At 36.6% G+C, this 12,193-nt stretch overlaps 1 protein-coding gene across 2 annotated transcripts in view; it reads right to left on the reverse strand.

Annotated features, from left to right (window-relative positions):
* Positions 1-290: 290 nt before the first annotated feature.
* The window catches only part of rassf8b (Ras association domain family member 8b), a 36,739-nt gene continuing 24,836 nt past the window's right edge, over positions 291-12,193 (reverse strand). For both annotated transcript variants that reach the window (XM_028451694.1, XM_028451693.1), the window contains 7 exons: positions 11,012-11,362; positions 9,827-10,017; positions 9,488-9,691; positions 9,310-9,384; positions 6,110-6,232; positions 3,876-4,002; positions 291-1,795 (listed from right to left, as the gene is read on the reverse strand). In XM_028451694.1, coding sequence (XP_028307495.1) covers positions 1,680-1,795; positions 3,876-4,002; positions 6,110-6,232; positions 9,310-9,384; positions 9,488-9,691; positions 9,827-10,017; positions 11,012-11,362 — 1,187 coding nt within the window. In that variant the 3' untranslated portion in view covers positions 291-1,679. The remainder of the gene's footprint in view (positions 1,796-3,875; positions 4,003-6,109; positions 6,233-9,309; positions 9,385-9,487; positions 9,692-9,826; positions 10,018-11,011; positions 11,363-12,193) is intronic.

The following is a 12,193-nucleotide window of genomic DNA, read 5'->3' on the forward strand; positions in this document are numbered from 1 at the left end:
GAAATATGGTGAAAAGAGGTTAAAAGTGACAATAATGGGTCAACATATGTGACATTAGGTGGGGAAAGTGGTGGAAAGGGTTTATAAGTGCTGAAAATGTCTTGAAAGTGGAAAAAAAATGCATTGAAATATGAAATTTGATGGAAAAGTGGCAGAAATGGGAGTAATGTATCAAAAATACATTAAAATTAGTAAAAAATATGGCAAGAAAAAGTGATGAAAATAGGTTAAAATATGGCAAGTTTGGTGTAGCTGCAGAAAAAGCAAAAAAAAAAAAGGGCTCAAAATATTCAGAAAATACTCTTGATTTCTTCAAGGCATTTGACGACCCCCTCCCAGTGTCTCGCGACTGCAAATGGGGTCCCAACCCCAAGGTTGAGAACAGCTGCTCTACAACATATAATAATCCTGTTTCAATTAATACAAGAAAATATAGTATTTATTGAGCAATAGTACTGTTAGTTTGTATGTGTCTAAAATGTCTTCCGAGTACCCCCTGCCATGTACACGTACCCCTGTTTGGGAACCACTGGCTTATTAACAGATTGTTAAATAACTTATGAAGCTTAACAGTTTTCTCCAAAGAAAAAAAAATACTTTGTAGGAAGATGAAAATCAAAACACAGATCAGGATTTCCCTATAATTCACTAACTGTGCACCATTCTGCCTCCCAATGACAACAAACCATAAAAATAGACTCTGTGGATGTTGCATATAAAAAAGTACATTCATCTATTTGTTTTGATTCACTAGCTTTGGTTCAACGTGAGACATCTTCAGCTTTGTTAGAATGTTAAAGAGACGAGATAGAATAGAATAGGGTGTTTTTTTTTAAAGAAACAGCAAGTAGCACCTTAACACACATGCACTGCTGAGGCTTCGTCAGAAAACAAAGAGCACAGTCATGGAGCGAAAACAAAAAAATAATAAAAAATAAAAAGTTGCAGACTGTCACATGAGAAGATCCAGGATCAACTTTCACACAGTTAACTTTCCCCACGTTTATAATAAATGCGTTTGTGCCACCTAGTGGTCACACAGGAGGAGAATGCTGGGTTTCCATGCTGGTTTTTTACTGCATTTCTGACTCGGAATTCAATTACATCAAGGTTTTGTCAAAAAAAAACTGAAAAATGAACCTAGAAAACTGCAAAGTAATACAATTGTTAATTATTTTAACTACTTTCATGTGTCTACGCTTAAAAAAACAAGCAAAGAATGCAAAACGCTTGTATAAAAAAAAGCATATAAGATGTTCTGACATCAGTAACCATGACACCTGAATTGCTGCTAAGCATTTAATTAAATTCATATAACGCGCATAGTGTTGTTTGTTTTTTTTTATAGTTCAGCTTTCAGCTACATCTTCTTCTGACATCTGGTCATTAGATACCAGGGTAAGGCGGTCAGATATGGCTATGGTTTATAGAACAGGTGGTGCTGTAGATACTGAGTGCATGCTGCTCATGCATGTATGACTATGTATACTGTATTCACTCTGCACGTCCTCCAAATAATCCCCAAAATAATGTGAAAATTGTATGCGCACATTTGTTGACATCAGAGCGGCTCCCAGGGGACACAGCGATGACTAAACTAAAGGTGTGTGGGAGCGTTTGTGTGCATCTGCAGGACGACGTTAGACAACATCTGTGTGAGGTCGGGTTGGGGTCGGGGCTCACACGTAGATGCCCTCGGGGTTCAGGCTGGAGGAGACGGTGCTTTTCAGAGCACGAAGGTCACTGGGCAGGAGACGAGCTGAGCCCAGTCGTTTCAGGGAACCACCTTCAACCTCTGGAGCAGGAAATAAAACAAATTTTACAGAATATCAATGATTTAATGTCAAGCAGATCTAAACGCAGACCATGTTAAGCTTTTTAATCAATGTAAATAAAGGTTTTAATATTTTGGTGTGGGCGTCTCAGCCTTTTTTGTGTCAGTATAGCCCTAGATTTTTTTAAAAAATGGTCAAATGTGGGAAAGCTTGATATGAAAACTATTTCAACACAAATGTGTAGAACTGTACATAGAACTGTAACATGGTTCCCCAGTTTTGTGTTAAATTATAATTGACAGTTTTGTTTTTTTTAATTTTCATGGCAATTACAATTATTTAGTCAATTATCTAAACTCAATTACAATTATTTAGTCAATTATCTAAACTCAATTACAATTATTTAGTCAATTAACTAAACTTAATTACAATTATTTAGTCAATTATCTAAACTCAATTACAATTATTTAGTCAATTAACTAAACTTAATTACAATTATTTAGTCAATTATCTAAACTCAATTACAATTATTTAGTCAATTATCTAAACTCAATTACAATTATTTAGTCAATTATCTAAACTCAATTACAATTATTTAGTCAATTATCTAAACTCAATTACAATTATTTAGTCAATCATCTAAACTCAATTACAATTATTTAGTCAAGTATCTAAACTCAGTTACAATTATTTAGTCAATTATCTAAACTCAGTTACAATTATTTAGTCAATTATCTAAACTCAATTACAATTATTTAGTCAATTATCTAAACTCAATTACAATTATTTAGTCAATTATCTAAACTCAATTACAATTATTTAGTCAATCATCTAAACTCAATTACAATTATTTAGTCAATCATCTAAACTCAATTACAATTATTTAGTCAAGTATCTAAACTCAATTACAATTATTTAGTCAATTATCTAAACTCAATTTCAATTTAACTATAATTATGACAGTAACAGATTTCTTAAATTAATAATAATTTTATATAGAACATTATCATAGACACCCAATGTGCTTTACAGAATTAAGGCATTATTCTTTCACTCCACACTTAGTGGTGGTAAGCTAATACTGTAGCCACAGCTGCCCTGGGGCAGACTGACAGAATCGAGGCTGCCATAGTGCGCCATTGATCCCTGTGATTACAATTACAATTATAATTACATCATAATTGTAATTAACTATCAATTATGTAATTACAATTATAATTGATCCCAAACCTGGTTTCAACATTGGGGTCGGGAACCCATGAAGGGTCATCTAGATTTTTTTTTCTTTTTTATTTATTGTGAACAAATTTCTCATGTTCTACATTTTCTCTTTTTTGTGTTGTTTTTCCTTCAAATTTCTACTGTATATCTGTCTTCATTAGTTTAACAGTAATTAAATGCATCAGAAACCAGTTCAAAGAAATGTTTACAATTATACTCATTATTATTATTCCTAAAATATAAGAATTTTGGAAAGCAAACATTTCTGTAAATTTAGGGACTTAATTTCAGTCACAAAAATGTATGTATGGAATTTTAATTTCTGAAATATAGCAATCCTTGTTTAATTTTATATGATTTTTTTTTTTCCCCAAAAAAACATCCTGGTTTTTCCAAATTGCAGAAATCAATTCCATGCTTTTAATAAGTACATTTCCTGGAAAAAGGGGTCATCAGTTGTAGAAATATGGTCATATATGAATATATGTTTTAGTCAGTTTTGCAATTTTGAAATGTAATAATAATTATTCTTTTTTAACTAAAACAACATGCAATCTTAAACAACTGTATTCTATACATTCATTTTGTCAAAAATAAATCTAGTTCAACTAAAATCAAAAACTGATTCGAGAAAAACATTGTCTTTAGGATCGCCAGAAATTCTTGATACCAAAATAAGGTCACGATCCAAAAAAACAAAGGTTGGCAACCACTGTAGTTACAGCGTTCCATACATGTAGTCATCCTGATGACCACTAGGTGACACTGTGTCTATGTGTGTACAGTAACTATAGTATGAGAAAATACCCATGTCTGAAGGTGTGTTAAAGCCATTCTCTGCTATGTACCCGTATATAAAGGTGTGGTGGACGTACGTACCGTAGTCGTTGTCCTCTGCAGGCTGTGCAGGCAGCACTGTGACCTTGGTACCAGTCTGTTGGATGAACTGCTGCAGGTTGACCTGTCGGAGCTCCTTAGTCAGCAGCTCCAGCTCCTGCTCCTTCTCCTTCACATGAAGAATAAAACTCATGATGACCAGAAAAGGTGTAAAAGAATACTCATATATCCTATACTCAAGTAGAAGTACTGTTAAAGTGATTAACATTGTACTCAAGTACAAGTACGTCATACATAAAACGGGGTTTCAACAGGATCAGTCAAATTCAATTCAAGACTTTTTAAGACTTTTATTGTCATTTGATCAAATTTAAGACCAACTTCACAGTAAACATAATTGTGTCTAGTGCAGACGTGCAACTGGCGGACCCCAAAGTAAACACACCAAATTAAAGTATAAAACACACACACAAAAAATATAACAGACTAGTAAACACACAAAAACAGACTAAAATACCCAAAAACATACAAGATGACTACAAAAAATAGCTAGAAATCTATAAAACAACAAAATATATATATAAAAAAATAAAAACCATTAAGAAAAATCATATTTGGAGAGGCAATGTTGCTGAAAGTTGCTACGAGCATGACCCGTCCCGTTGCAACCACATCACTGTTTTGTAGTCGGTTCTGCTGTCATGATTGTATACAGTATATTATATATATATATATATATATATATATATGTTTTTAAAAACAAATGTAACCATTTATTTTGAAATGTGAGACTACAACCATAAAATCATACTTATTATGTGATAAAATTAAGACTTTTGAAACATTGATTTAAGACATTTTCATGACAATTAAACAGCAACTGGTGACCCCCAAAGTAAACACACAAAAATACACAAAATGCCAGTAAAATACACAAAAAACAGACAAAAATAACCAAAATCACAAGATGACTACAAAAATAGCCAAAAATCTATTAAAGGCCCCATGTTACAACATGTTAAACATCATAAAGTGCTATTTGATGCGGCACTGAGCTGGAGAAGCCACGCCTCCAGGAAGCTCTCTGCTGTGATTGAAATGTAAACAGACACGCCCACGAAGGTGAGCATTTCAGCGTCCTTTGGGCAGTGCTATGTATGTATTTTCTACAGTCTATGTATGTACCGGCGAACGCCCCGCCCCCATGCTCTGTCTCATGTTTATAAAGCAGCATGAGCTCAGCTACAGAGTGGGCGGGCCGTCCTCTGGCCCTACGTCACCCTGCGGGGAGGAGGAAGTCAGTGTCCTGTTTATAGACACGCCCACTCATGAATATGCATATGTGTAGAATTGCTCAGAAAGTGACTTTTCAGAGGCTAAAACTCGAGTTTGGAAAATTAATCCCTAAATACTATGTTTTTGGGGTTCCTAGAACAAATGAAGATGGGTGAAAAATAGCATGACATGGGACCTTTAAACAACAACAAAAATACAAAAAATAAAAATCATTAAGAAAAATCTTTGTTGGACAGGAAATTTTTGTTAGATTTACATTTTCCCATGTTGTTTATTTATTTTCAAGTGTGAAACTAATTAACGATCATAAAAATATACTTGTCGTGTTAAAATTCAAGACTTTTGAAACATTGATTTAAGACATTTTAATGACAATTAAGCCCTTACTTGTAATCAATTACTTATACATCTGATGACAGATTAGGTGGATACAAATGGTTTATAACAAAATAGTACTTTTATTATTGAAATATGATATAACACAGCAGGTAAGTGGACTGAAAGCTTGACAAATGTTTGATTTCTATGTATTTGTAAAACAAGTGAAATGGTGGAAGCTCTTGTATTGTTACGCAACAGCAGGTGAGGGATTGTGTACCCACTCAGGCCCTCTATTCTTCGTTTTTCCTAATCAGGCAAAGAATGCTGTTAATGCCCTCCCCTCTTCTCATTACTCCAGGCTTTCCACAGCCTGCGGACCCTCGGCTGTGCACAGAGCGTTTGTGTGCCATGATACAACGCTCGCAGGCCACCATCCAGCTCACATCGCTGCAAGCCAGAGATAAAACCCCGCCTCACTGCCCTCCACCTAATGAGCTTAGCACCACATGCTTCTTCTACCTGTGCAAAGGACTTGGATTTGATTTTTCCACCTCATACGCATTTCAAAAGCTCTCTCTCCTCCATCTTTCCCATCGTGTTTTATGTGCACGTCAGGGGTGTGTGTGAGCTGTGAATGTGGGTGTAACCAGTAGGCTGACCTGTAATCTCTTCCCTGACTGTCCCAGTGAGCGCTCCAAAGCTTTGCAGCTGCTCTCCAGCCGAGCTGTTTGTTGGCTCTGCACGTCCAGCTCTGCCTTGACGTTCTCCAGCTGGACCTGAGCCTGGAAGGCAAATAGCAAAGAAAAGTTCAGCAAAACAAATTAAGACGCTTGTAGGTGCATTTGTATGTAACAGATCAAGGTTTCTAAATCAGTCTGAATAAGGAAAGTAAACTATGGTGGCGGTCAAAAAAAACAGGATTCCTACCAATAATCTTTAGTGCCCCCTAGAGGCTCACAGCGTGGTTGCACCAACAAAGACACATTTTACAAGGAAAACTAAAAAGTGTAATAATACTCATAGCAGGGTGGGGGTCAATTACTCTGTTCAGTTACAATTATGTTTTCAATTACCTTTCACATTACCAATTACAAATAGCATTCCCAGCATTTTTTCCAATTTCAATTATATTATAATTTTTTTTTTTAATTACATTCTCAATTACTAAAGTGCAATTACAATTAATCACAATTACTGAGCCTCAAATAAATAACCTAATAAAATATAAATAAAATAAATAAAAATAAATAATAAAATAAATTTACTTTTTTTTTTTTTGCCGTGGCTATTGATACGGAAACGTATGAATAGATCCCCCGTCTATCCATACGCAGCGCCCCTCATTGGCCAGTTTAGGTCACGTGATAGATGCACCACGTGACTTAAAGTTCCGTCAGTTTTATTTTAGCTCATATTTATTTTTAGCTACCCCGCTAACCCTTTTATTTTAGCCCTATCCCTAACCCAGGAAATACCCTAAAATATATATATTTTTTTATATACGTATTTTTAAAGATGGAACTTGCTGTGTTAAATATGTTAAAATCAAAAAAATATATATGGTAAAAGTGGGATTCAAACCCATGGCAGCGGAAGGAAGAATCCTTGAGTGCGGCACCTTAGACCAAAAAAAACACAGGCACATTACTCTTATGTAGAAAAGGTCCGGAAAATGTGGAAATCGTACCCATAGTCCCGAAGGTTATTGATACGTTTCCATATCAATTCAATTCAACTTTATTTGTATAGCGCAAATTACAATAACGTCATCTCAATGCACTTATCAAAATATAAGCGCATAAAAGCTTGATATGAAACATATTTTAATAATTGTTGACTACACATGTGTAGAACTGTACATAGAACTGTAACATGGTTCCCCAGTTTTGCTTGAAATTATAATTGCCAATTTTTATAGAATTTTCATGACAATTACAATTACAATGTCAATTATCTGAACTCAATTACAATATCATTATGATTACAGCAGCAACAGATTTTTAAAATTACAATTTAAATTATAATTACGCCATAATTGTAATTATTATCAATTACGTGATTACAATTAAAATTGATGCCAATCATGCATAGAACTGTAACATGGATCTCAAATTATATTTGACAATTTTTATAGGATTTCCTTGGCAATTACAATTACAATGGCAATTTTCTGAAGTCAATTACAATTCAATTATGATTACAACAGCAGCAGTTTTTTCCAATTACAATTACAATTATAATTGACCCCAAACCTGACTCATAATACTGAAACCTGTGGCCCTTGTTGCACCGGCCAGGATAAACAACCTTTACTGTACACCAGGGGTGTTAAACTCATTTTAGTTCAGGGCCCAAATACGGACCAGTTTAATCTCAAGTGGGCCACAGATTTTAGGTGGGGGGGGGTGGGGGGGGAGCACAATTTTTACATCATTGTGCCCGAGTTATCAGTTCACTTCACTTCAGAAATTCTTGATTTTGTTACCAATTTGTTGTGTAATTTACAAGAATTTTGTGGAATTGTTTGTGAGAATTTGCAAGATCTGGCAGAAAAACTGGGAGTTCTTTCCATAGTTTGCAATTAAAAATGATGCAAAAATGCTATCCCCTAAAACAATTGTAGCGTTTCAATAAATATCTGAGATATCTAATACTGAATTATTTGGTCATTTACACAATAATTCATGTTTTCTCTGTCATTTTTACTTTCTTTTGTGGAGCTGAATTGGATGCTCTAAAGGGTTGGATTTGGCCCCCGGGCCTTGAGTTTGACACATGTGCTGTACATCATCACAGGGCAAACGCACAATGACCAAAAACCTAAAAATTTTGATTCTGAAAGTCAACAGTCCAGAGAACAGCTTCCTGTCTGATCTGATGTGTTTAAAATGTCATGGTACTCATACTCAATCTGACGGCAAAATGAGTATGTAGTGCGTTAACATTTAATAGTATGGAAAGATCTAGTATGCGAGAAATACCTGGGACATTTTTGAAGTATGCACTGTGGACACACTTGCATTGCGAGCGGAACGTAAAATAGTCCTGGGAGAGGCTTCAAGCTAAAAGTCAAACATTCCCTTTTCAAAACAAAAGCATCTCTTCTTGTCTTCCAACCCTTTTATAAATAGGGCTCTTGTTTTTAAGTTAACTGGATCTCTGAAATGTGTATACGTGAGTTTTATGGATCAAATGACCACGTGTTGATAGTTTCATTCAAGGGCCACAAACTCATTTTAGTTCAGGGGCCAAATAAGGAGTCGTTTGATCTCAAGTGGGCCACAGATTTAATACTGGAAAATGGGTCATTTCAACATTATTGTGCCCTAGTTTGCTCTTCTACCTATACATAAAATACAAAATATGTAATAAACAAACAATATCCAAACAATAAGTAATAGATATGGATCTTCAGTTTTTTCATCTATCTAAATTAAAATGACTGTGAGCCCCAGTAAATAGTGTTGAGTTTCATTTATACAATGATTCATGTTTTCGCTGTCATCTTTTTGCTTTCTCCTGTGGGCTAAATTGGGTGCTCCAAAGGGCCAGATTTGGCTACCGAGCCATGAGTTTGACACACGTGTTCTACGAGGTCACTTCCTCGCTTAAAATGTTTTCAGAACTTTCAAAGGTGGCAAATCAACGAAGATATTTAGCCTCTGTTGCTTCAGGTTTTTGTCGTTGTAGGTTTGAAATGCATCTTGGGAAACTTGGAAGTATACTTCAGTGGGAACGCTCAACATCCCATTCATCCTAACCACACTTATAGTATATAGTAGGCAGTAAATACTCGTTGAGTTTGTAGTGCATGGTACGGAGTATGTCATTTCCAACACAGCCATAGTTTGACTCGTACCTCTTCCTCTTGGACCCTCTGGTTGAGTTCGGCCTCCTGCTGCCTTCTCTCCTGCTCCAGGCCTCCTTCCATTCTCTATTACATTAAAAATCACTTTAGTTGAATCCAGCAGACAAACAAAGTAGAGGCAGAATTGGCAGGATGTATCCGTAAACACGCAGCATCTCCGTCCTCTCACCTGGATGTGTGTTAAGTACTCAGAAAGCTTGGCCTCACACTCGCGTACTCGTGCCTGCAGCTCGGCTAGTTGTTGCCTCAGCAGCCGCTCGCTCTCCTGCTCAATGTGAAGCTCGTTCTGCCAAAACTCTTCCTCCTCCATCTCAGCGTCGTTCCTCCTCACCTGCTGCTCCAAAAGCAGCAGCTCATCCTCCAAATTTCCTTCCTGTTGAGAGAAAAATAACCCAGTTATAGTGTTGGATAAATGAAGTGTTTTTGAGAAAGTGGTAGAAAATAAAATTAGCCCAGATTCAGCTCTTTTTAATCAGTCAACTGGACCCCCAGCTGTGCTTTTCCTCACTTCAGCTTCCTCCCAGTCTTGTAGCTCCACCTCGCAGCACAGGAGCCGGCTCTCCAGAGCCTGCAGTTTGTTCCTCTGCAGCTGCACTACACGGCTCAGCTCCAGGGAGGGACTGCCAGGTACAGATGCTGTTCCACCCTCTCCCAGTCTGCTCAGGCTCAGACTGACGCCGCGATGCTGGGCCTGCTTGGCTACATCAGAGGAAGGTCATAGAAGACAGTTATAGTTAGCAGAGAATGTACAAAAGAAGAGAAATGTCAGTTTCAACCAGGGTTTGGGTCAATTACATTGTTAAATTACAATTAAGTCTTAAAATATCAACTTAATTACAATTACTTTAACCAACATTTTTACAATTACAATTAAAATTACAATTACTATTTCCCCCCTACTATGTAGGCCTATGTGTAAGCCATAAAACTATAACATGGTTTATTACATTGTAAATTAAAGTTTTTATAGAAATGTCATGCCAATTACAAAGTAAATTATCTGAACTCAATTACAAATCAATTACAATTACAAGAGCAACATATTTTTTAAATTACAATTATACTTATAACTTGAATATTTGCATTTCCTAAAAAAAATGCAAGTGAGGATGCAGGTGCTGGCCCGCATCGCACTGCATAAGCTTAGCATTCATATTAGCTGGCAAGAGCATTCGTTACCATGAACCTAGCATTAGCATTAGCCTAGCATTGGCATTAACCAACCATTAGCAATAGCCTAGCATTAACATTAGCCTAGCTATAACATTATCCTAGCATTAGCCACCTAGCAATAGCCTAACAATAGCATTAGCCTCCTAGCATTAGCCTAACAATAGCATTAGCCGAACAATAGCATTAGCCTAACAATAACATTAGCCTAACAATAGCATTTGCCTAACAATAGCATTAGCCTCCTAGCATTAGCCTAGCAATAGCCTAACATTAGCATTAGATGTCCACCATAAACATGGGATTAGAGCTGAAAAGTCAATGCAGTTTCACAAAAAATATAATCACACAAAAAAATCTTAGGAACTTTCTGAATGTTTTGATAGCTCATTAGTCAAAATCGGAAAAACGGTGTAGGAGTTAACAACTCCTGCATCCTCACTAATCACGTCATATTGATAATGAATTATCAAATATGCAATTACAATTATAATTGACCCCAACCCTGGTTTCAACTCTCTACCTTCAGCATCTTTGTTTCTTCCAAATATGTCCCTCCATCCTTTGGCCCCTCCCGTGAAAGTCAGTGACTTGCGTTTGGGTTCCCTCCGTTTGAGCGAGTGCTCGGTCCCCGAAGGCCTCAGCTTGGCCAAAGGTGGAAGGCTCTGCCGGGTGAAGCCTCGCTCCGGGACGCGTGCCAGCCCGTCCACAGCCGGCTGCTCGGTGATGGACGGGCCGGTCCGTTGGAGGATGAGCTGCACGTCGCTGGCATACTGACCCCACTTGTTTAGGGACAACACTGGGTTTTCATGCGGCGCCAGGTGGCGTTCTGTTTCCCGCCATTTTTCGATTAAGGTATACCTGCCAGTTCGCCCTGGAAGGAAATAAAGATTTTGAGCATACGCAGTGTTTGTGGGGGTCAAAGTTTTCACAAATTCATTTGAAAAAATATAATTCTTAATATAATGTATATAATATAATACAATGCACAAGTGCCGTAAAACTGTACAATGTAAATAGTAGAAGCGACACTGCCCCCAGCAGTTCATGTATGGTACTGAAACAAAAATTGAAGTGGCCGACGGCCTAATTTTATTACTAATCTACAACAATAAACCAAAAAATGAGGATTTTTAATGACACAGTCATTAAGGCTGCTTTCTTCTTGTAAATAGGACGTTACATTTAAAAAAAAATTTACAGCAGTTTTGATATGTTTTGAACTAAATGCTAGGATTCATTTGATTTTCTGATGTCTTATTAAGATTTTAAGAGCACTTTTGATGGAATACATGGATTCAGTAAGACATGGCATCGCTTTAAAAGGTGAGCAGTGCTGGCTTGTTAATGTCAACCATTTTTCCCCCCAAGTTTGTCAAAATAATTGAGTGCGTTTGCTTAGAATGGTTAATAATATGGTTAAAAAACGAATGATTCTAAGCTTTCAAACGGTATATGATACTTGTGAGATGTTGCTGTATTTGAGAAGCATTTGATCCTTTAAGAGCACGAATGAGTGAGAACAAGCATTTTGACCCGTATTCGAGACGGTGGACGTTAATTTTTGAAGTCAACACCATCAATTATGTTACTAATCATTTTTGCATTAATGTATATGTTACACACATTGCGGTTGGCACAAATCTCCAGACGGTATTTTTTCCTTTTGCCCCCCCTGGCAAGAATCTCAAACTCTGCCTATGCT

This window comes from Gouania willdenowi, chromosome 6 (genome assembly GCF_900634775.1).
Source record: "Gouania willdenowi chromosome 6, fGouWil2.1, whole genome shotgun sequence".
NCBI lineage: Eukaryota > Metazoa > Chordata > Actinopteri > Blenniiformes > Gobiesocidae > Gouania > Gouania willdenowi.